The sequence below is a fragment of the Talpa europaea genome (assembly GCF_964194135.1).
Source record: "Talpa europaea genome assembly, chromosome: 9".
NCBI classification, from domain to species: domain Eukaryota; kingdom Metazoa; phylum Chordata; class Mammalia; order Eulipotyphla; family Talpidae; genus Talpa; species Talpa europaea.
This window is the reverse complement of record NC_140076.1, coordinates 114484344-114509732: the sequence shown is the minus strand read 5'-3', so window position 1 is coordinate 114509732 and position 25389 is coordinate 114484344. Positions and strand designations below refer to the sequence as shown.

The following is a 25389-nucleotide window of genomic DNA, read 5'->3' as shown; positions in this document are numbered from 1 at the left end:
TACTTCATGCTCATCTCTAGGGTGTTCCTTGCCCCCCCCGCAAGAGCAGCTACTGAAAATAATGGAGACAGGAAGCTCCCAATCATCTCCATCTCTGCGAATACGCCTCTCCACCCGTGCACCGACACGGAGGATAAAATACTCACAGAGCTGGATGTTGCTCACGATGAAATAGCCGATGTAAAAAGGCACCATGAAAACGAGGATGAGCAGAATCACACACAGGTTCATTTTCCAATGAAAATAACGGGAGCTGAAACACAAGGCCCAGACCATCACTGGGAGGCGAGGAAGGTGGCACTTTTCAGTATCTTTCGCCTTCTCCAGCGTTCTTTGCTTTTTCATTATTAAGTTGTAACAGTTCTTCATCTATTCTAGACAGAGCCCCTTATCAGATATGTGATTTACAAAAATCATCTCCTATTCTTGAGATAGCTGTTCACTTTCCTGATGGTGTCCTTTGTATTTACTGATTTTTTGAACTTAGGCCTTGTTTCAAAAGAGGTTAAGTGGCTTATAAAGATTAAAAAATATAGGATGACGAAACAAAACATAAGGAGATATAAATGAAAGGAAAAGCAATGGTGAACAGTTGAACTATCGGCCCAGGCCTCATGGCTGTTATGAAAATACACACCAAGCACACGATTCCATAGAGATCTAGAAACTTTCTATGGGTGGGGTGGGGACCATAAATCTAAGTTTTTAAAACATTTTTAGTTTTCTTTCTTTTTTTTTTTTTTAAAGATTTGTTTATTTATTTATTTATACAAGCACTGGGTACAGTCAGAAGCACAGGAGGGTGAGAGAATTCACCAGAGCCAGAGCGGGGAGCAGAGCAGGCAGAACGACCGAAGTACACTCCTGAGGGGAGCAGCGGGCGGCAGGAGAGGTCTGCGCGCCATGCGGGACCCTCCTCCAGTGGCCGGGGAGCAGCTGGGGATCGAACAGGTGCTGCAGAGGCTGAGAGCAGCTTCGCAACCCAGCGCTCAATCCCTGCGCCACCGGGGAGGCCCCATTTTTAGTTTTCTAATGGTTGACATGAAATAGAAAATGTCATATTTAAGTTGATGTACTGCTTTCTGAGAAATTCTATGAATGCGCTACTACTCTACAATCTATCATTTTCTTCATTAAACTAGTTAGAGTGGATTTGGTTTTCTGTTATAAGGAACCAGATAGATACAGCAGGATAGTGAAATGAATAGATATGATCAGCCAGATAAATCACAGTGTCCGTAAGAAAAACAAACTGAGTGCTTAAAGGGAGCATAATTACTACTGCTTTATTACTGCTGAATTATTACCAAGATCATAATGAAATTTCTCCAAAGATTTCATAAAGCAGAAAATGTGGGGGCAATTAACATGTCCTCCACCACATCCTTTCTAGAGAAATATCAGTGGGTTTTTGGGGGCCGTTTCTTGCTCTTTCTCCCTCAGTACATATGGCAGGAAAACAAAAAGCTCTTCAGGAAATGCTGCCCTACAGGGAGCCAATACCATTAAGTCTAGATATACTGACAGCTTTTGCTCATCTGGATTAGCCCAGTTAGGAGCAACTAGAGAAACAAATGAGTTACATCCTCCAGGCAATCATGATTTTAGCTAAACTGTGAAAGATCCTGGGAGGCAGTGTGTTTGAAATGACAAGTGCAATCCAGGTTGCCAATTAAAAGTGAACCATGTATTTTAACTGTCTTTTTAAGCTGACAGTAAAGTAACATTCTCTTGAGAAAATTAAGAACCCTTACAAGATTACATGTTTGAATAAAAGGCCATACTACATCTGCTCAGTGGTGAGTCGAAAGAATACTGTTCATCAAGGGCAAGGCTCTCCTTTGAAAACTATTCTGAATGCAGGGCTATTGCCAGCCACTGCTGCCTGAGTTTGAACCCAGCCAGGAGCTGACCCACAAGGCACAACAGACCTCTTCTGTCTCACCCACTGAGCCCACTGCTCCTCTCAGCAGTGTATTTCAGTAGATCCGCCTGTTCCGTTCCCCACTCTGTCTCTGGTGAATCCTTTCACCCCCCCCCCCCAACGCCTCTGGCCTACACCCTAGTTCTTGTATGCATAAATAAATTTAAATCTTTTTTTTTTAAAGAAAATTATTCTGAACTTAGTCAATGCAGATAGATGGTCAAGGCTCATATTTCTGTTATACAGTAGGGCCAAAAGTATGAAAAATATAGATATAATTAAAGACATACCTCAGCCTATACAGACTGAATTCCCCATAAAGCGCCCAAAGAACCAGATTTTAGCAATGTGACATCCTATAACATTTAATATAAACTGTTTAAGGAACATCCATCAAAGTAGCTGAGTGATGTGCCTTACTAGGTGGGATTATTAGTTATAAAGGAGTTAAAAGTTGGAGGATATCATCTACCAAAACCAGTAACTTCGGTTTTAGAAGATATGGGCGACAGTTTCTTCTATCACTGCTTAGATCAGCAGCCAGCAAACTACGGCCTGCAAGCCACCTGATTTTATACATCAAGTTTTATTGGGATACAGTACCTAGGGGTGCTTTTGCCCAACAAGAGCAGAGCTGAGAGAAAGAATATGGCCCACAGAGCCTACAAAATTTACTATTTGGCCCTTTATAACAAAAAGTCTGCTGACCTCTGCTTAGATAACAGTGAAACTTACGGGTTGTGAAAATAAAATAAAATAGTTGCCGAAATAACTATTAGGCAAAATAACACTTGCCTATTCTTGATCTTGCCCATCCCAGACTGGGCAGGTTCACTGTTGACTTGGGCAGATGGAAAGAAAATTTTGAGCCTTTGGTATCTCTAACGTCCCTTCAATGCTGAATCAGCAGACTGGACTCACAGGCAGGCCAGCAGGCAGGGGGGCAGCAACTGAGCCCCCCTGATCTCCGGGGTCCCTCTCTGGCCTCTCTTCTCTCTCTCCCCTCTCAATCTTCTCTTTCTCTCTCCTGTAGTTCTGGCTTCTCGGCCCAGGTGTCTGTATTTATATATGCACAGGCCCCATGCTCTCTGGCTTTTTGCCCTGGAGTCGCAATCACAGGTGAGCAAGCCCCGTGCGTATGCTCCCAAGCGCCCTGCCTCCCACAACATGATATCACATGTAGGTAATGCAACCTGGGAGGAAAGTAAGGCCACAGGCAGCTGTATAGACGAGCAATGGGAAGGTGGGAAAGAGTCTGAGTTACTTCATTTTCCTTACAGATCTGTATCCAGCTCAGCCCCAAAAAGTGGACTGATAAATAACAAGCTTAAAAGCAGAGAGGCAGAACATATCCATTTTAATATACTATAATTTCTTTTTTTTTTAAAGATTTATTTATTTATTTATACAAGCACTGGGTACAGTCAGAAGCACGGGAGGGTGAGAGAATTCACCAGAGCCAGAGCGGGGAACAGAACAGGCAGACTGACGAAGAAATACACTGCTGAGGGGAGCAGCGGGCGGCAGGAGAGGTCTGCGCACCATGTGGGACCCTCCTCCGGGGGCCGGGGAGCAGCTGGGGATCGAACCGGCACTGCAGAGGCTGCGGGCAGCTTCGCAACCCAGCGCTCAACCGCTGCGCCACCAGGGAGGCCCTATACTATAATTTCTTAATTTATCTATCAAGAAATCACAATTATCAACTCCGATTATTAAAAAAGATATTGGAGAATACAGTCTCTATAAATTCCAAATGTTTGGGGGTCTATATGAGTTATACAGCTTAGCTCAGCACTGACTCCTGATTAAGAGTCAAACTCCAAATTCATATACTTCATTTATATTCATATCGCTTTGTTCTTAAAAGTTTTTCTACGTAATGATAAAAAAAGGTACTTAAGTCTAATAGAATAACAGAAGTACTCGACACATAAACATTGGCCTAAAAAACCTTAAGCTCAAGTCTAACAGGCAAGAAATATATTAGTCTGTTTAATGAGCTAACAAAAAAATGCCTTAAAGAACACTCTGAGTTCAATCAGACTTGATCATCCCTGGGAAAGAAAAAAGGCCACTAAGAACTCATGTTCAGACTTCAGAAAATTCCTTAACTAGCTCTAAGGAATTCTGATTGTTCCAGATAGGTAATTTTTAATCAGCAGAACAATGTGAAGGGCCATTATTAGGAATCAGTCAGAGAGCAGCCGAGAAAAATAAAACTTCTAGGAGAGAAGTCTGGGACCAAGGCATCAAGGTCTCATTCTCAATGAGTCCTTCCGAGCAAATGGTCAGCTATTTCCTCCTGCAATTTCACAATCTTTGTCAGGCCAGTGACTAGAGACCTGATTTGTTGTGATTATTATAGTTGCAACTAACAGTGGATTTTCTTAGCTATGGGATCCAGGTAGGTCTACCACTGTAAAGAGAGTAACATCCGTGTCTTGAAGAGGGGAGCTAGTTAGCACCCTTACTCACCTGCTATTTAGCACGCCTAAGATTTCGAAGATGATGAGCTCAAACATGGTGCAGGAAAATGCAAAAGTCACAGAGAAGATCACCTGCACGACATACTGGCGCACCTGTTAAAAGCCAAATAGACTAAAAGTCATTTCCTCGTCTGAAATACTGAGCTCATAACTCCTGATTAAAGCCAGGGAACTTATTTTGAAGGAACTCTCTAGTCACTGGAAACAGGGCCATAACAGCAGAGCTAAAGAAAATCTCTAGAATAAGGGGGCTCCAGAAACTAAACCAAAACTCCCTGGGGAGGGCTAACGGAGAACACCTTAGAAATTACCTCAAAGCAGTCTAACAAATGAGGGTTAATTCAGTCTAGCTGGTGGAGTTTTCTAAATTCAAGGCTTAAGAATTCTGGTATTAATTTAGGATGTATGATTGGTAATTCACATTGACAGTCAGATACCCAGTTGAATAGGGATTTATGAGACATTAATTCTCTCCCGAAGACTATCTGCTATGGGTGTATTCACTGATATGAGTAAGGTGTGGCAGTTCTTATTCCAGGCTTCTGGGCAATAAATGACTTGCCTTTTTCTTTTTAAATTAACTCAGTCTAATCATATTCTCTAATTAAAGAATTATACAGTACTCATGGAAAAACTTCCTTATCTTTGACGTGAACGTGATCTTTCTTTAATGTAGGTATTTTTATTGCCCTATTTTAAAACAATCTAAATTCTGGTAGTGTGAGCATAACCTAAATGATGTTTTCTCACCTCATAGTCCTTAAACAGTTGGCGCATGAAGAAAAGCCACCCAAATCCAAAGAAAAGAATCTGAAAGAGAAAGAAGATAGAATGTTATCTACATATTGTTGTGAGAACTACTTTCCACAGACCATCTTATAGTAACATGCTAAAAAGACGGCGAGCTCATTTCAGAGATTACATTTTTGAGGACTTACTGAAGTGATGCAAGTAGATGCTGAAATGCTCTCCAAGTTTTAAAATTATTCACATTTTAGAATACTTGAAGTTGGACGAAAATTTAAACTGCCTATTTTTCTTATAAAACACAGCTGATGAGATTAGAGAAGTTAGCCAATTAAAAATGTGCCCGGTAACATGCTTCTTACAGGTGATCCGTATTTGCAAATATTTTTTAAAAAACCAACTTCATGGGAAAAGGCACAGTCAGGTTTGTTTCCACAGAGCAGTATTTGGCTCTGTGGAGGATGTATTTGAAGGAAACAACACTGCAGAAAGAGAAACATTATAGGTTATTGCAGCAGTCCGGCGAGAGACAGAACGGGATGAATTAAGACGCTGCTGGCTGGAGAGGAGGCAACAGATTTGAGTCCTACTTAGAAGGCAAAAGCAGGAAGGAGAGGTGAAAAACGATGAGTCTGGAGCACAGGCTGACAAGACCACCCAAATTCTATAAGAATATTGGAAGGAAAAGTTTGGAAACGGGGGTGGGGAAGATGAGTTCACTTTCATTATTTTTTAATTTTAATTTTTTTAATATTTCAGAGAAAAGCCATTCAGGATTCATGCCATAGGTTTATTTAAAAAGACATTTAGTATGCTGAGTTTACGAGTTTGGCTTTTCAAAGAGACTGCATTTCTTAACATGATCCTCTCAGGGATGAACTAAAATGTCCTTATTTCTTAAGTAGCTGGTGTTTTGTTACAAAGTCAGGTGCAGCAAATTCAGAAGCAAAGCACACAGTCATGGTAATTTGGAACCGCCGCTTGTTTTCCACTGAAAATGGCAAATTCTTCCCTGGGCCCTCCTAGCAGTGGCTCCTTCTGAACACCGAGGCTGTGAGTCTCCCGATACCCCCAGCGCAGCGCAACGGGAAGCTCTGGAAAAGATGCAGAGGCCCGGAGCTTGAAAAAAGGTGGCACCGCTGGTACAGTCCTTTTCCCACGACCTTGCTGACCATGTTAAGGGCCAGAGGGCCATACGGTCAACATATCCAGCAAGTATTTGAATAAAAGATAAATTATGTAGACAAGCCTGAGATACACCTAAGAGATGAAACCACCGACGTACAGAAGCCACCGGGAGTGGGATGTGCAGTAAGGAGCAATATGCCGAGGAGACAAGACGGTAGAATCGGAGGAAGAAAGCAGGAAGAAGACAGAAGTAATGGTGAGAGGTATGAGATACCAGGAGAGTGGGGTCCTAAAACGAAGGCGATAGTGTTTAAAGGAGTATTAAATGAAGCAGAGAGGGGCAATAAAACAAGGACCCAAAAATGTTCAGAAGATCTGGTAACTTGGAGGTCATGATGAACTTAAGGAAAAAAGTTTGCATGGTGCGATGGAGGCAGGAAGCCGGCTGTTGCTGGTTGTAGGTGAATGGGGTGGAGGTGGAAACACTAGTGACAATAAGCATGTTACTCTAGGGAGAGCAAGAACGATAGAGAACATTCCATAGAAGCCTAGAGAAGAATGAAGGGCCCGGGGAAAGCCGGGAGCCCAAGGAGAAGCAAGGAAAGCGGGACCCACGTGAGAGAAGGAAAGAACACCGAAGGGCAGCGGCCGCTGTCATTACCTGGTCTGATTACTAGTCCCCCACGGCTGAGCAGAGCATTCCCATGAAACCTTCCCAAGTCCAAACGGCATAAAGTGATGAAACATAATTTATGTGGGACAATTTTTGATGGTTCCCAGAGCCCCAAAATAACCTACCAAATCATACCAAAATAACACATGAAACCAAAAACAATGCCAGCACACAGTGAAAGCAGGAGCGAGCAGATGAACAACGTGTACAACGCGTTCGCAGGGCAGGAGCGGGCAGCCAGCTCTCGGTGCCGCTGCTTCGGAGCTGCTGCTGAGCGCTGTTTTCTTTCTGTCCTTTGTCATAAAAGCAAAAATCTCCTTGGCTTTCTTTGTTAATGAAAACAGCTACTAACGTAGGTCTGTTGGGCAAACAGGCAGCAGGCAGGCAAGGTAGAGGTGCCAGGCAGGGGTGCCGGGCAGGGGTGCCGAGAGGTTCAGGAGGCAACTGAGCCTCCCAGGCCCGAGAATCTTAACCTGTTCCCTGGGCTCTCTCTGGCGTTCTCTCAAGTCGTCTTGGGCCTCCCTCTTCTGTAGTCACACCGCTCGTCCCATGTAGCTGCCACAGCTGCTGCGTTTAGCCCGGCCTCCAGGGTCAGGTGTGCACACTTACACAGGCGCCCACGCTCCCAAGCGCCTTCTGACCAACACCATGGAGGCCGCAGGTGAGAGCCATAGAGGCTAGTGGCGTAACAAGCATGATTAATGATTAATGATTAATTTATTTATTAATTTATTAATTTATTAACTTTTGTAAAAAGTGACGTAAAACAAACTTTTAAAAAGCAGGGACTACATGAATTGACCATTTGCTATGCTCCAGGCACTCTGAGTATTTAGCGTTGTAATCTCATTAAATCAAAACTCTGATGTGTTACGTTTGATTCTCATTTCACAGAAAGTTGAAGCTTACGGAGTTAATCCACTGATAGTGTCAGAATCAGGATTCAGGCTGAGGCCTGTAAGCCTGATCCCAAAGCTTGTGTTTTTAATCACAAAAAGCTGCTCCACAGCCAAGTGCACAGGCGGAGAGGATGGCCTTAAACAGGAGCAGGGTACTTTTTCTGACACCAGATGCTTGTAGATAGAGATATATATAACTAATCTAAGTAATCTTCTACCTGCCTTTGTGTAGAAAGGAGGAAATCACACCTTTTGGCTTCAATTTTGTTGAAAAATAGGCGGCAAAGTCATCTGCTGAGAGGAAGAAAAGTGATGATGGAAAAGGGGCTCTGAGGAAAGTGAAGGATTATGAGGGGAATGGAGCAAATCAAGGTCAAGAAAATGAACCGTGCAGCGAGCTGAGGGTGTCCACAAACGCCGAGCGCCACAATCTGCATGCTCATGGGATTTTCCACAGTAGCCTTCTGAGCCTGAATTAGTAGTAGACAAACTCTAGCAGTGACCCAAGTGTGGCCTTTTGTATGTAGGTAAAGAAACAAGAGGGTATGAGTGTGGACTAGAAACCCAGACTAAAGAGGAGAGGAATGGAACAAACAGAAGAGGAGAAAATACTCTGAGGGCATCCACGAGATCCTTGGGTTATTCTAAATAATCACTAGTGGAGACATTTAAATCCAGAGTTTAGAGATCATGTTGATATGACTTACGAAGTCATGACTGAAGTTGGGCATTTAGAATGGGATTGGTGGACATGGATGATAAAAAACAGAATAACAAATATCACCAGGATCACCCTGAAATGGGACTTCAGACAAGAAAAGGAAATAATTAAGAGTGAAGTCTAGGGCCTCCCCGGTGGCGCAGAGGTTGAGCGCTGGGTTGCGAAGCTGCCCGCAGGCTCTGCGGCGCCAGTTCGATCCCCGGCTGCTCCCCGGCCAACGGCGGAGGGTCCCATATGGCGCACAGACCTCTCCTGCCGCCCGCTGCTCCCCTCAGCAGTGTACTTCGGTCCTTCTGCCTGCTCTGCTCCCCGCTCTGGCTCTGGTGAATTCTCTCACCCTCCCGCGCTTCTGACTGTACCCAGCGCATGTGTAAACGAACAAACAAACAAATAAATAAAAAATACATGCCTCTGAAAAAAAAAAAAAAAAAGAGTGAAGTCTATATGAGGGGTTCAGAAGGGAGAGAAAAAGAAAAGAGAGAGAAATATCTTTAATATTTCATTGTGGACTCCTTCCATATTGACAAAATGTTTAAGCAGATATATGAATGTGAAAAACAGTAACTGGAGAATTCATTACATCCAAGATTAACATGAATTCTAGTGAAATCACAGAGCTTTCAAAAGCATATAGAAGGAAAAAACATTTTAAAATATTTTATAAATAAAAAATGGAAAGTGCACATCTTATTTTAACAAGGGAATTAATATCTTAAAATTATGCAGAGTAGAATCTTGACCTTGGAACTTACGTGCACTTTGGAACTGATAAATCTTTTGCCTGTACAGAAAGCTCAAAACATGAGTTAGATAACAGCTGCTTTTAGAAAAACGACTCCTCAATTGAAAATTAACTACAGATTTGGCGGGGGGGGGGAGTCTCTGCAGAAATTAGTACAGAACTGATGGGAAAATACCCCTTTTGTGGATCATTTTAGCTTTTTATTCACTTAAATGCTTCTTAGTGACTAATATGTGCTGGGCACTAGGGATAGAATGGCGAATATGGGAGCAGACGTTCTCAAGGAGTTGATAACCTCTGGAGGAGATAAGTTATTACAAAACAATGTGATAGGGCTATTATTAGGGAAGTGAGCAAAGGGCATTAAGAAAGCATGTATAGGGACATCGAGTTCAGTCTGGGGAGACTGAATAGGAATTTGCCAGGAGAAAGAAGTGGAGGAGGATGGGAAAAAGACAGGAAAGAGAGAAGTGCCTGTGTGTTAATCTAGAGGCATAACAGCATGGCCAGGTTAAGGAGTTAGAAGAAATTTAGTAAAGCTGAGCATAAAGTGGAGTGAGGAAATGGTGAGAGCCACTGCTGAAGAAGACTGAGCCAGGGAGTCAATAGAGGACCCCAGAAATCACAAATCTGCACGTCAAGATGTTGCCTGGGGCTGACCCATTTCAATATATGACCTCCGATTCTGATTTCATTTCAAACAAATATTTCAATTCATAAACACAGGGAAAAAGAGGGGCGGTGTTGTTTCCAAGGAAACCACGCTACACTGGAGGGTACTTTTTAAATTAAATGCTTACCAGGCCTCTACTATGTGTCAGTAACTGGTCTGGATGCTGGGGAGGACAGCAAGGAACAAGAAAGAAAATATCCTGGATTTCAGGGAGTACACAGCTAACAAACCCCCAAACACCAGTGACAGATGCTGAAAATAAAATAAAATAGGAAAATGAGGTAGAAGGTGGCTGGAATGGGGGCTATTTTGACTGGGGAGTAGGGTGTTAGGCAAAGTTTTCCTGACATTTTTACTGGTAACTAAATGATGATAAAGTAGCCACAAAAAGTCTGGACAGAACATTCCATACACAGGATTCTTTGGGTCTTCGTTCTCCATTTTTTTTAAAGATTTATTTTTATTTATTTATGCATATAAGAACTAGGGTGTAGGCCAGAGGTGTGGAGAGTGAGAGGATCCATCAGAGACAGAGTGGGGAGCAGTCTTGGTTCTCCATTTGTAAAGAGAAGGTTTTGAGAATGACATTAATACTGCATGTAAATTCAGGCGTGGGAATTAAAATGTTATTTGACTGTAAGGCATAAAAGATTAGAAAGTCATTTTCTTGGTTCAACTTATCAATCAATTTTATCCATGTTAAAAATCTTAGTGCAGTGACAATTTCCTCACTGGCATTCTTATTTTTCTTTTGAATGAGTGGAAAAAAAGTTACTTACATAATATTATTTTTGTTGCACTTTCTTAAATAGTATAATTTTTCTTGAGTCTTAGAAAAGTTTTAAGCAAGGTAACTAATTACATGCCCAGATTCTGTACATCAATATTTTTGAATATTAAGCAGCCAATACAAACTACAAATTATGAAAGCTATGCAAAGGACAGTAAATAAACACAACTGAAAAAATTATTAGAGTGTTGTTTGATATTTTTAAAAGTTATAATAAAAATCTTTTGAGAGACAAGCACAATGAATGCTCTGTTCTAAAGACAAGCCAAAGGAGGAAGCAAAATGAAAATTGGATCAGAAAGCAAAGATTTAGTTTATTTATTTATTTTTTTAAATTTAATGCTTTGTTCACTTTCTTGTTATAAAGACTTGCTGATTCTGAAATGGGATTAATTATATTTTGGTATGGTGACTTAATGTCTCTTAAAAGACTGGGGAACAGGCCCTCGATAAGCGTGAGTGCCAGAGTAGAACACAGACCAAGCCTCATGGAGAATGAAGTTCCGAGTTAACCAGCCACTACTTACACTTAAGTGTCTTCTGCAGATTTAGTTCACTTTAGACCCCCTAAAAGGGGGAGGAAGAGGGAGGGCTCAATATTAAGTATTCTGAACTGCTACTGATATTAACAGCCGTCCAGCTAATATTTATTGCATGCTTGCACCTGGAGGGGGGATCCAGCTATGAACAAGACAGGATCTCATCTCAAAAAATAAATTCATAAATACCTAAGTGATATCAGTGCAATGAGGAACGCTAGGAAGATAACAGAGGAACTCAACAAATGACGTGGCAAAGTGGGAGGCTCCCTGGACGACGCTTCCTAAAGCCGGGACGGTCGGCGTCTTCTGCATGCTCTGTGCTCAGTTTTACCCGACGGTTGACACAGACCTGCTGACTGCACGAATGAATGAAGGCGGTCAAGTAGGAAGAAAGGAAGGCTCGGAGCGCACGGGCAGCAAACAGGGGTAAGACCGAGGTGTGAGTGCACAAATGAAACTCAGATTTTGAAGATCTCTGAAGTGACAGCGACAAATGCCTCCGCACCCGGATTCAGGCTTTGACAACCGGACGCGCAGCCCTCACGTGCCCCCAGGAGCCAGTACCCATTGGCGCAGCGTGCACGGGGCGCGCGGACCCGCCCTTCCCGGAGCGCCGGGTCCGCGGGGCGCAGTCCAGGAGGCCGGGGTGCTCCCGGCGCCGGCTCGGGGCGCTGAGGCCCCCGGTCCTTCCCGAGGGGGACGCGGCTGCTAGGGTGGCGGCCGGGTGGGACCGGGGCCCGCAGGAGAGGGCGCGCGCCCCGGGCGCAGCGAGCCCGCCGCCTCGGATCTCGGCTGTGGACCGGCGGGCGCAGGCCGCGGGCCGCAGGGCGAGCTCCCCGCCGAGCCCCGAAGGGCGGCTGGAGAGCCGGAGGCGGGCATGGCCGGGGCCGGATGCCGCGCTCACCTGGGAGGTGATCATGATGCTGGAGTCGATCAGGAAACTCATTGGGAAGTGGAAGGAGGGCGCGCGCCTCCGCGGCCCGCACCAGCGCGCTCGGGCACCGGCCCGCTCCAGCAGGCGGCCTTCGCCCGGGGCCGCCGCCGGGACTGGCGCCCGCCCGCCACGCCATCAAGCTGCGCCCCCGCCAGCCAATCAGCGGCCGCGCCAGTCTTCCCACCCCGGACCGAGAGTGGGCGGGGCGCCGGGGCGGGGGCGGGGCCGGGCGCTCTGGGGGCGGGGCTTTGTGGGCGCCTCCCACGCTAGAGGGGCGAAATAAACAAACCCAAAGCAGATTCAAGGTGGCGCTTGCTTTTACAAGGCTGCAGGAGGTGGGGCGTGAGCTCACATTTTAAGTGGTATTCCCTTTTGTCGCTATAATGAAATAGAGCCTAAGTCAGGCATTAGGTTCTAAATGTTACACCTTTTATCTGATGCCACAAACTGCACAACTACAGGTGAGGAATGATTTGGATAGGCAGGTGAGATTTTAACAAATGGAACTAACAAGTACATTTCCGCTGTGATTAAAAAAGGGCACCATTTATAACAAGAGAGTGATAATCTCATTGTACTCTGTACCCATCAGACCATATATGGAGTATGACACAAAAAACTTGTTTTTCTTTTTTTTCAGGTAACATTGGTTTACAACACTATATGATTTAAGAGCACAGGTTCACACCTCTTCAGAGGAATGTTTCCACACCACTCCCACCACCAAACCACCCATCATCCTCCTCCATAGGCCATAGAGCCACCTTGGAGGGTGCGCAGATGTGAGTCAACAGTTGAGGAACAAAGAAATTGAAAAAGGAAGACTCAGCTGTCTTCCTGTAAATGAGTGTCTCTGGTGAATCCTCTCAACCCCTGTACCTCTGGTCTACACCCCAGCTCTTCTATGCAAAAATAAATAAAATCTTAAAAAAAAAAGAATTGGTAGAATTCATATGGTCCCAAGGGCTATTTATAGGACAAGGGACTGGAAAATAAATGAAGATAGACTTAGTTGAAAGGGGTGACTGTTACTGCTTCAGTATACATTTTATATTAAGGATTTCTGACAAATATGGGTAAAGCATTTTCCCTTTCCTTTCATGTCCAAGTTAGTGAATTTTGTTTTTTAAAACCCCACTCATTTCTTTTAGTAATCACATAGTGTTTCTTGGGTATCGGTTCACTTCATTCATCTTGTGACAGAAGGGCAGAATCTATTGCCCTTGATAATCTATGAGAAATTGTGACATGGAAGAGTTTAGTGACATCCTGGGGTCCAATCAAAAAGGGACAGTCACTCATCTGGCTTGAACTTCAGTGCACTTCTTAAAAAGTTTTTATAGAAGTAACATTGGTTTATAACATTCTATAGGTTTGAGGTGTCTAGCTTTATAAATCAACATGTGTCTACTACTCTATGTACACTCATAAAACTCTGGTGTCCGTCCTTCACCATATAATCGACCCCCTTTACCTGAGTGAGCCCCAACTCCTTCCCCCCTTCCCATGTGGTAACCACTATTTTGTTTTTATAGTTAAGATGTTGTTTTGGTTTTATTTGTTCATTAGTTTTGTTTCTTTGAACTTCAGTGTTCTTCATGGGAAAATCTGAGTCATTCTGACCTGGGTCGGATGCTTCACCTGTGTTGCAAGTGACAGTCATATTGAAAGCAGATAAGCCTGTTTATCATGCTCAGAATGCTAGGACTAGGAGCCGGGAAGAAAACTTTCTAACTAAACTTTGAGTAACTGTCCCTCCTAGTCACAGATCTCCCCTGCTGAAGGTGCTGTACCTGCTGTTAGGCAATTAGCCCTTTTCCTTGGGAGAGGGCTGCGCTCTTGATATCCTGCTGCCGATGCTTCTTTTTATTGGTAGGTCCATGTACCCTGAGGGTTTAATCTAACAAGGAAAGGATTTGGAGACAGATTTAAAGTTGAACCTAATGGAGCCCAGGGGGCTATTATCCTCAGTCAGCCACAATTATTCGCCTCAACACAGAAACTGGGGGGCCAGCTCTACAGAGTGAGCCTCCGCAGACACCATTGCCTCTCAATGGAAACTGGAAGCAGTGGTGTGGCAGCTTCAGATGGGGCATTAAGGGACCTTTTCCAGAGAATGAAAGCATTTGCCAATCTGTTTCTAGTCATTTCTCAAGGTTAAAGACCCTCAGGTTCCTACTAACACACAGGGTCAAGATTCTGTTCTGGGGTTTCGCTGAGAAAACTGATCTCCAGAGTGTCTACTCAACATGGAAAATTCTCACCCAGTAACTGGAAGGCAGGTTGGGAGTTTCAGATGGAAACTGCCTACCTGCCCCTCTCCCTACTCTCCCTGGTGCTGGAGGGGTCTCTCAGGAAGTGGCCTCACTCAGCAGGCTCTGGGCCTGACAGCCAGCTCATTAATCCTATGACATCCCTGGGGTGGGTTGGTGGCAAATGCCAACCTTAATTTGTAGACAGAAAACTGAGGTGCAGAGAGGTTAAGAAATAGCAATAATATAGCTACTAAACGGCAGAACTAGAAAAAAAAAAGTCCCCAGGCCCCTGCTGTCTGTGTCTGTTTCTTCCAAAACAGGCTTCCTTTTTTTGTTGGAAGACTAACGGAAAATGGCGACTTCTATGGGGGCAGGGTAGGTACAGATATCAAAGGAAGATGCTGCTTAAGTCCCAGTTGAGATAGATATCTTATTCTGACAATGATTGCGTTATTTTCAGGTTTTTCTTATATTAGCTTGTATCTTCTTAAAATATGGCTCTTCTGCAGCAAATCTGTAGGAGCAGCAGTTGAAGTCACCAGGCCAGTGATGTTTGTCTGATTCTCAGGTCCGGGAATTTGCTGCCTTTCTCACCATCCAGGACTCAATGAACAGCACTGACAGTACGGGGAAGAAGATTCATGCAGTAGCCAGAACATCGTGTGAGTCCAAGATACATATATGTCTTCTTTTCAGCTGTTGCCTGATACATTCCTTTACTAAAGGTTTGTCATTTTTCATTAACTTAGGTGAAATGTTTGAGGCTTTCTCTTTTAAAATGTTAATTTCCCCTGGACTAATGAATAACAACCCTGTCTTAGACTGAATTTAATCCTTAGATCACTTGGCTTTAAAAATTGGGCACCAAGGAATGGAAATACCATCACCGGGGGCGGGGTGAGGGGGTAGGGGGGAGAGGTTTTGGAGGAAGCATTTACAACAAAAGTGTGCCTGGAACAAATATCTTAAATGGGAGGTGTAACTGAAGGTCAGCACAGGGATTTGCATATTTAAGTTGGAGCTGATGGGGGGCAGAATGACGGCAGTTTTCTAGGAACCTCTTCTGTGCCCCTGATTGTCTTCTGCCCAGGTCCCTGCCATGTCCACTTGGTTTCGATCCCTGCCTTGACCTTGATGTGATAGCCATGAAGCATAGCTGTGGTTTATATAAACGATCTTGGTTGTCCCTTTTCCCTTTTGCTCTGGAAATCAACTCCAGGTAAAATCGCTCCCTGCATGAAACGTGTACTCGTACTGAGGGTTTCCCGACTGGACTCTGTGCTTGAAGAGTGTTGGTTCTGTAACATGTGGCTAATTTAACAGCTAAAATGGGTCAGTGGAAAAAACAACCGCCTTAAAGATGTTGCTACCTGATGGCCCAGCAACATCACTGACCAGGGGAACGGGGGTGGGGCCAGAGGGGTCTGAGCAAAACTCATTTTCCTGTGCAAACCTGAGCTGCAAGCTGATAACCCCTGATGGTCTGTGATCAAAACTTCCACCTCCACCTGGAACTGATGTCTGTCCAGCCTGCATGTCTCTAGAGTGGAGAGTGGCCGTGGCTTCTGGCACAAGGAGGAGTTTTTTTAGGAACCGGGAATTGGTAGGGGGAGAGGGTCTTCAACTTGGAGCCACAGTTCAGAATCTCAATATCACAAGTCTAGTCATACTTCTGCTCGACGCTCCTCAAACTACAACTAAGTCTAGTGCAACCATCTCATATCCTTCCCGAAAAGTTTGAAAACATCACAGTCAGGTCACAGTCAGGGTGCAGAACTGGGAAAATCTAGCCCAACAGTTCAATCTGACATTCAAGTTAAAACAATGTGTGATGGATTCTGTGAGGTCACCTCTGGTTTTAATGCGTTGTTGCTAATGTCTTACCCCTTTTGAGTGGCAGGTAGTAGCCCTCGGGGACTAGGGGGCAGGGCAGAAGGTGACGAGTGCTACTGGAAACGAAAAACCATGGCCTAAAGCGGATTGGGAGGGTCAGCACCGGGAGGCAGGTGACACGTACACCCCACTGGGAACTGGCAGGTGAAGATGAGCGCGGCCAAGGACCCTCCCGATAAGGAGGCCAGAGGGGCCGAAAGAGAGCGGCCGGGACGAAAGCTGAGGAGAGATGGAATTTGTTTCTTGATTATTTATTTACCTATGGTTTGTTCACCCGCAGGTCTTTAAACCCGACACGAAGAAACGAGAGTGCTGTAACCAGCGCCCAACACGCCCTCTGCCCTCCTCTCCTGCCCTGGACATTCCCTAGCGCCCTTGGCCGTCTGTGGGCCTCGCCTTGGGGTCCCGCCCCGCATCTGGCTTCGGGGCTGGGCCGCCATCTTGCAGGCCGCCATCTTGCTGGCCGCCATCTTGAGCAGGAAGTGGTTCCCACCAGCCCGTGGAGTCGACATCCCTCCAGCCTCAGCCTGACCTTGCACAAGCGACTTTCCTTGTTTTCGCCTCAGTTTTCTCTTGTGAGAAACCGGGACCGTCGCTGTGATCGCGAAGGGTTGAGGACTATTGGAAAGAGATCAAGGTTTCCTTGCTCCACCCGATAAAGATCAATACTTGCTGCTTTTAGTTTGAGCCACCTGGAGAGGGCCAGGGGATGAGCCAGGCTGTCTCTGGCCTCCTCCCTGGCCAATTTGGTTACGAGCCAGAGCTGCCTCTGCAGCGCAGCCATTAGGCTGAGGTTCAAGGGCTCGCGGCTCTGAGGGGCATGGGAGGGGCTTGGGGGGGTGGGGACACTTACACTCTGGCACGGGTCGGCCATACACACGGCTGTCAGGACAGGGTCAGGCTCTCTATTCAACAGAGCAGCTCACCCGTGAGAGCAGAGCCTGCCAGTTCATTGCCAGAGCACCACCCTCATCCAGGGCTTCTCAGCTGACATTTCTCTCTCCCGACCTGCTTAGGCAGAGGGGCGCCCTGTCCTTGTGCTGAGCACCCAGCAGGCAGGACCAGGCCCGGCCTTGCCTGGACCCTCCCCACACCCGGGCTCCTCCTAAAGGTCTTGGGGTCTCCTCTGTTGCCAGTCACTTTGGAGAGAGGACAGACAGCAGAAGCTGAGCATTGGCAAGGTGCGAGATGAGGGAGTGTCCTGGGAGGTGCAGAGAGAACATTCCAGAAGAGGGCTAGGGAAAGAGGCCGTTGCAGGCCCCAATTCACTGGGTTGGGAGCTGCTACTGATGTACGGTCAGTGGGTCTCAAATTGTGCCACCCCACCTCCCAGGCTAGTAGCATTAGCTGGGAACTTTATAGGAATGCAGATTTTCAAGTGAAGACCTGCAAATGAGAAATTCTGGTTATGGAGACCAGCAAACTGCCTCTTTAAAATGGAAGTTGGGTTTTTTTTTCCAGTTTTATTGAGATAAAATTGACATATAGCACTATCTAAAGTGTACAGCCTAATTATTTGAGTTACATATGTTGTGAAATGATCATAAAAAGTTTTATTAACATCATCTCTTAATAGACACACAACATGAAAAAGTTTTTTAGAACTCTTAGTATCTATTCTTTAATTTAAAAATATACTTTACAGTATATGTTAACTATAGTCATGTTGTACATTATCGCTCTAATACTTCTTTATCTTATAACTGGAAGTTTGTACCCTTTAATCACCTTCATCCAATCCTCCACCTCACCTTCCCACTCTGGTAATCACAAATCTGACCTGTTTTTCTGTGAGGTTTTTTTTTTTTGATTTTATATACAAACAAGATTATATGGAATTTGGTTTTTTCTGTCTGACCTATTTCACTTAGCATAATGTCTCAAGGTCCATCCATGTTGTTGCAAATGCAGAAATTCTTTTTCATGGCTGGATAGTATTCCACCATATATGTATTTTTAAATTAATTACAACTTCTGTATTCATTCATCTATCAATGGACAAAAGTGCCTTTTTATGTCTTGGCTGCTATAAATAATGCTGCTTTGACTATGGGGAGGAAGCATCATTATCTCTTCATTTTCTTTGGCTATATTCCAAGAAGTAAAATTTCTGGATCCTATGGTAGTGCTATTTTTAATTTTTGAGGTGCTTCACCAATTTACATACCCACCAGTAGTGCACAGGGCTCCCCTTCCTCCACATCCTTGCCAACATCCGCAAATCTTGTCTTTTTGAAGATGGACATTCTGACATATATGAGGTGATATCTCACTTGATTTTGATTTGCATTTCCCTGATGATTGAGCACCTTTTCATGTACCTGCTGGCCATTTGTATATTATCTCTGGAAAACATCAATTTGGGTTCCGTGTCCCTGGTAAAAAGCCCTCCAGGTGATTATGATGCATGTTAAAATTTAGAGCCACTGCTCAGGGCACCCTTAGCTACTGGGATTGTTTATTTGTCCTTGGATGTTCAGAACTTCTGTATTTCAGCCCTCTCCCTCATGCCACTGCAATCGGTGATTCTGTGCCACCATGACAAAGCTCTATAAATATTCTTTTGGGTCCATTCAGAAAACAAACAACAAACAAACAGTAGTTGTGGCATTCCCTGCAGTCCTTACTATCATATTAGCTCATTCTAAATATGCAATATCATTGGGCCTCCCTGGTGGCGCAGCGGTTGAGCACTGGGTTGCGAAGCTGCCTGCAGCCTCTGCAGCACCGGTTCGATCCCCGGCTGCTCCCTGGCCACCAGAGGAGGGTCCCACCTGGCGTGCAGACCTCTCCTGCCGCCCGCTGCTCCCCTCAGCAGTGTACTTCTTCAGTCTGCCTGTTCTGCTCTTCGCTCTGGCTCTGGTGAATTCTCTCACCCTCCCATGCTTCTGACTGTACCCAGTGCTGGTATATATAAATAAATAAATAAATAAATCTTAAAAAAAAAATAAATAAATATGCAATATCATAAATCAGAAGAGTAGCAAAAGTTTTATATAAACATGCTGCATATATCACAATGGAGGGATAGGCACTATTTTTTCTAGGTTTATTTTTATTTATGCATACAAGAACGGGGGTGTAGGCCAGAGGTGCAGGGGGTTGAGAGCATTTACCAGAGACAGAGTGGGGAGCAAAACAGGTGGATCTACTGAGATACATTGCTGAGGGGAGCAATGGGGAGACAGGAGAGGTCTGCTGCACCATGTGGGTCAACTTCCTGGCCGGGATCGAACTCTGGCCACAGTGGCTGGCAATAGCTTGAGAGTGCTGAGTCTTTAACCTCTGCACCACCAGGGAGGCCGAATAGGCACCTTTTTATCCATTTTATCAAGACTCAGTGAGATTAAATAATTTGTTCATGTCACAAATATTTTCTAAGTAGGCTAATTCACTCTGCCTGTATCCATATATATTTTTAAAATTACAAATGTTTTGCACAAATACTTGCACATTAAAAAAATCAAACAACATAGGAACATATAGGTTAAATAATAAGACTCTCTCCTTACTCCCTTCTTTCTATCTCATCATCACTGTAACCATGTTTAATAGCTGGTGTGTTCTTCCAGAAATCTTTTCTATGCATATATGTATGTAAATATAAATATTAATGAGATCAATGCATTGTATATTATTGAATGACTTGCTTTTTTTCACTTAGTATATCTTGGCAATCTTTGCAGTACACCTAGATCAATCAACCTTGTCTTACTATGTCTGCAATAATATTCCATAATAAGGACAGCCTGTAATTTGTTGTCTGTTCTCCACTGAAGGACATTTAATTGCTTCCATTTTGTTTTTGCAATAACAGACTTTGAAAATAATAAACATCTGTATGTACATAGTTTTGAACACGTAGGACTCTTTTGGAGGTTGTATTCCTAGAGGTAGAATTGACTGTTCAAATGATAAGTAAACTTGAAAAATTGAGGCATACTCTCAGACGGTACTGCCAACCTAGCTTTCCAGGGGCCTGACTACATGATACACTCGCTATCACTGGCCATTGTCTATCTTTACATTTTTTGACAATAGGATGGGCTGAAAATATCTTGCTGTTTTAATTTGCATTTTTCTGATTACTAGAGAGATGGAGAGAGTTATTATATGCTTTTTAGTCATATGCATTTCCTTTTCTCTGAATTGCCTGCTTTGTCGATTTTGGGGGCTTATTTGCTCTTGTTGATTTATAAGTCTCTGTCTCATATGTTGTACATTTTTCCCCCCAAACTATCATTTGTGACTTTGCTTTTAGTGTGCTTTTTAGTGCAGAGGATTTATATTTTTATTTATCAAATCTGTCCTTTAAAATGTGTGTTTTTTTAGCAACAACAAATGTTGGTGAGGATGTGGTGAAAAAGTCACTCTCCTACATTGCTGGTGGGAGTGCAAACTGGTCCAACCACTATGGAAAGCTGTCTGGAGGTTCCTCAGTCTACTAAAAATGGAGCTACCATATGACCTGGCAATTCCACTACTAGGGATCTACCCAAAGGACACAAAAACATTGATTCAAAAGAACACCTGTACCCCTATGTTTATTGCAGCACTATTTATAATAGGTAAAACCTGGAAACAACCCAAATGCCCCAAAATAGATGACTGGATCAAGTAGATGTGCATATATACACAATGGAATATTATTCTGCAATCAAAAAGATAAACTTATGCCATTTGCAGCAACATGGATGGAACTAGAAGGAATTATGCTCAGTGAAATAAGCCAGAAGGAAAAAGAAAAAGATCGGGTGGTTTCACTTATAGCAGGAATATGGGAGAACCAAATAAGACATCAGTGCAAAAAAATAATAACAACACAAAACACAACAAAGCAAAAATGGACAATTATAAACCAGAGACATTCTGCAGGGGAGGAGGTGGGAGAGGGATCAGAGGGAGGGAGAGAGGAGCACAGGGGACTGAGGTGATGGTGCACGGGTGCCTTGGGGAAGGAAACTCTATGGGGACTCCACCTGAGGGGGTGGGGGAAGCAATTAATGTTTAAAAATGAACAATGATGTAAAAAATTTAAAAAATTAATATAAAAAATGTATTTTTTTGACTTTGTGCCTGTCTTAGAAAGCCCTCTACATTTCATTGAAATTCAGGAAACCAATTAGAAACAAAATTTGCCACAATAGATACTGTTCAGTTCAGCTTTTGAGACTGGATTGTTGAAGAACTGAGTAGTCAGAGCAAGAAGTGCTGCTGGTCGCCTCATTTTTAGCTCCCCTTTTCTAATGGCCTTTAAGTTTGAATAATACAGGAGTTAGATAAATTTTTTCATCCATCTTTATGTGTGTGGCACAAAAAGATTTCATAGTCATCACCATTTTGAAGGGCTTATTTGCATTTTCCAATCAGAAAACCAAACCTGGCCTCATCTGTGTCCTTTTGCTTCTTGTAAGTATTTTGCTTTGTCTTGTTAAGGTTCTGGGTGCTTCATCTTCCATGCAGATATCATGTGTGGGTGGAGAAAGCGAGACCGAGAGTGATATTTTTTTCTTTACAGGCATATTTTCTACGCTTTTAAGGAGAGGGGCTTATTTCTTTTTCGTTTGCCATTGTCTTTTCCTTGTGACATCGAAAATAGAAAAACTCTGGGCCAGTCACCCTGAATTCTAACAAAGCCTGTCTCTTCCTAAACCTGAGATGGTCTGACAGCAGGAAAACCTCCCTGTCTGTGGCTTAATCTAGTTGGTTTCTCAGTCACCAAGGACTTCAATTTCTCCATCTCTGAAGTAGGGATAATGCCAGTTTCATGTAAATCATCTTACAGCTGTCTTAGATCAAAGAATATTCAAAACAAATTTGTTCCCTTTCTGTCCCCTGGTTTCCCGACCTGTAGCATAGATGTAACAATAGGACAGACCTTGTTGAGTTATTCTGAGGGTTAAAAAAGATAATACAGAAATTTACAAGTAATTTTCAGAAGCGCGCTCGGCGCCTTCTGGGGTCATGCTGCACTCCTACCACCAGGTGGCGTCATCGTGCAGCCCGCCGGTTGAGGGGCTGAGCCCCAAGTCCAAGTGGGGGGACTCACCTCATTTTCTGGCCTCTGAATGATAAGAGTTCAACAGCCATTATCATAGGTGCATCGAAGAAGCTTTTTTCTGCGATATTTCTGAGGGCAGAGAGTGTGCCTTATGTCTGATTTAGGAAGTGAAAGGGCCAGATGAAAGATCTCAGTGGGTTTTGCTGAATGATCAATCGAATTAGTGAGAAACAGGGGAAAAAAAAAAGGCTTTCCAGGCGGACAAGGCAGTAGGAGATGGAATTCAAGTGTGAACGGGAAAGCATGTTTCTGGAGTGGATGGTCTGAATCTGGCAGTAAGGGGCGGCCTTCCAGGGCGCCCTGCTGAGCCTGCACAGGAGATCCGGGACCACTCTCCTCTCAAGGGACCACCCCCAGGGCCCACGGGTGGCCAAGAGATTGTAGCTCCCCCCGCCCCCCCCCAGCCACTTGGCAGAAGCCCTGCCAGTGACCTTGGTGGAAAGACCCCTGCCAGAATTATACCATTTTCCTTTTCTCTCCTTTTCCCTCTCTGAGGCCGGAAGAGACACCAGCGGGCCCAGAGAGGGTCCCTGAGGAAGTCGGACAGGGCCCCCGGAGGGGCAGATACAGGGCGAGCAGCCCGCAGGGCCCCGGGGGGAAGAAGCCGCAGGGCAAGGGAGCAGAGCAGGACGCAGGTGGTTCTGGTTCCTCAGACTTCAGCCCGGAAATGGGGTTATAAAGGACCAAAAAAGCTTCCTCTGAAGGTCCCCGGTGCCTCCATGCCCCACCCCACCTTCCAGGCTGCGGGGTTCCTGCTCCGAGGGTTCTGGCTACTGAGGGTGCTGGGATTCCCTCTGGCAGCGCTTCCGATGGAGCTTTCCAAGTCCTCTCGCAGGCACCAGGCCCCTCTTCCACAGACAGTGTCCCCAAATAGGTCAGAGGCAGGTTACATGCGGGCAGACTTGGAGGGACTCTGGCCCAGTAAGGCAGGGGTGGGTGCAGGGCCCCCAGAGGCCAGGTTTCTAACCCTTCTGATATCCCCAGTCACAGAGCTTGACCTGTGTGCTGGGGATCGGCCCAGGTGTGTTAGCTGCGTTTCCTCCAACTGTGTGGGGGGCATCCTGGTAGCAGGTCCGATTTATCTGCAGTTGAGAACTTGCAAAGGCTAGGGAAGAGCTGAGGAAGCAGGGAGTAGAGTTCTATGTTCTCCAAGAGGGGAAATTCTACCCATGGGCAAATGCTGCTGGGTCAGCCTCGCTGATTTCACCCCAGGGCTGGGGGAGAAATGCCCCTTGGCCTCTCGCCCAGGGTGACCCTCCCGAGGGCACTGGGCCCTCTGGGCCTGACACTGGGAAGGAAATACAATTTTTTTTGGAATTGCTTCTTCATTTTGCTTCTGAGGAGGTCCCCAGGCATCCAAACAATGCCTCTCCTGGCAGCCTGGCACGCGTCATAAAATGCAACTGAAACCCGTATCTATGGAAACAGTCTGGCTCCCTTTGCTGCTCTCACTCCCCGCCTCTGTGCTGGCCAGGATGGGGCGCCACTCCGGGTGTAGGAGGATGCAGGGGTGCTCCAGGTGGGCCCAAACCAGCCATGGTGCCCCCTCCTAGACTCTGCTCTCCAGAGAGACATGCTGCAGGAGGGTGACCCCAGGCTGGTGAGACAGAGAGACAGGGACAGAGAGGAGGGAGACTTCAGCGGATGGACATCAGGCTGTCATCATCTGGGCCCCGGGTGTGCGGGCTCTTATCCTGGTTTTTGAGTTCAAGGCTGCGACCTTTACCCAGTCAACAAAAATCCATTCCCTGCCTCCTCCGCTCCCCCTAGTCTCGGCAATGTGAGTCTCTAGACCTTTCTTTCCTTTGCCCAAAATAGGCAATTCACTATTCCTTAGGGGCAAATATGTGATGGTATTGGGTTTGAGAAGGTTTTTTTTTTTAAACTTCGCTTTGGATTTAAGACAAATGAGTCCATGCACTTCAACATGGTAGGGGGGCTGAAATGGAAACACAGACATCAGAACTCTCTTTTCCTCCCCAGACACAATTTGCTGATCTACCAAACCAAGAGTTTTCTTGCAGGGCAACCTGACTTCAACTGGCCTCGCGAGCTGTCCAGCTCACAGTTGCAGCAAGTTGACTGGGAGGCAGGGGGCCGGGTGACGACGTCGGGGATTGCACCACACTGACAAAACACGAGTCATTCAACAGTCAGAGCTTCCAAGGAAAGCATTTCCTCTGACAGAGCGTTTCCTCTCCCCAGCAGCCCAGGAGAGCTGCCACACCGCCAAGGAGAGCCGCCTGGCTTCACTAGGGGGCGATGCTGTCTCTGTTTTGCTCCTTGCGCGGGCTCACAGGACATTTTCAGAGACTGTGGGCAAAGAAACAGGCCAATTCCAGGCAGGTCTGCAACAGAACTGAGTAAATTTCTTTTATCACAGGCGAACAGATGGGCATGGTCTAAATGGGAGGGGCTTAGCGGGTAGGGAAGGAAAAGGGTCCTTAATTTGGGGCAGTGTTTATGGATGTCCTGGTTTCCTAGCTGGCCGCGTGGGGTCTTCCTTCCGGTTCTGTTTCTTTATCATGACATTGGTAGAAAGTTGACCTCCCTGTTCCACCGTTCCTCTTCTTACTCATTGCCCCTTTCATCACTTAAATGTTTTCCAAGGTCCCCAGACCTCCCCAAATCCAAAACTTCCCAATCTGAATGTCTCCAGAGTCTCTGCTACATCTCCCTCCCCTCGCCCTGAACCTGTCTCTATTTCCCACGGTCCCGCACGATTTTACTGTTTTCCTGATTGTAACGGGGTATATTTTCTCACGAAAGGGCAAGAGTGAATTGTATAGTGCATTGGTTCTTGTGATGGCAAAGCAAAGGCCAATTTCAGCTGATTGCAGAGCCTTTCTTTGATGATAAGCAGCTCCCAAGACAGAAGCATCTGGGGCCATGCTGGCCAGGGTAGCGGAATGTCCGTTTCA

At 45.1% G+C, this 25389-nt stretch overlaps 1 protein-coding gene across 1 annotated transcript in view; it reads right to left on the bottom strand.

The window, feature by feature from the left end:
• The window catches only part of GPR89A (G protein-coupled receptor 89A), a gene marked incomplete at both ends in the record, with an annotated part of 32617 nt that extends 20346 nt beyond the window's left edge, over positions 1–12271 (bottom strand). Inside the window, 4 exons of the mRNA XM_084243789.1 lie at positions 147–253; positions 4400–4503; positions 5161–5220; positions 12230–12271. Of these exons, the coding sequence (XP_084099915.1) occupies positions 147–253; positions 4400–4503; positions 5161–5220; positions 12230–12271 (313 nt within the window). The remainder of the gene's footprint in view (positions 1–146; positions 254–4399; positions 4504–5160; positions 5221–12229) is intronic.
• Positions 12272–25389: the final 13118 nt, after the last annotated feature.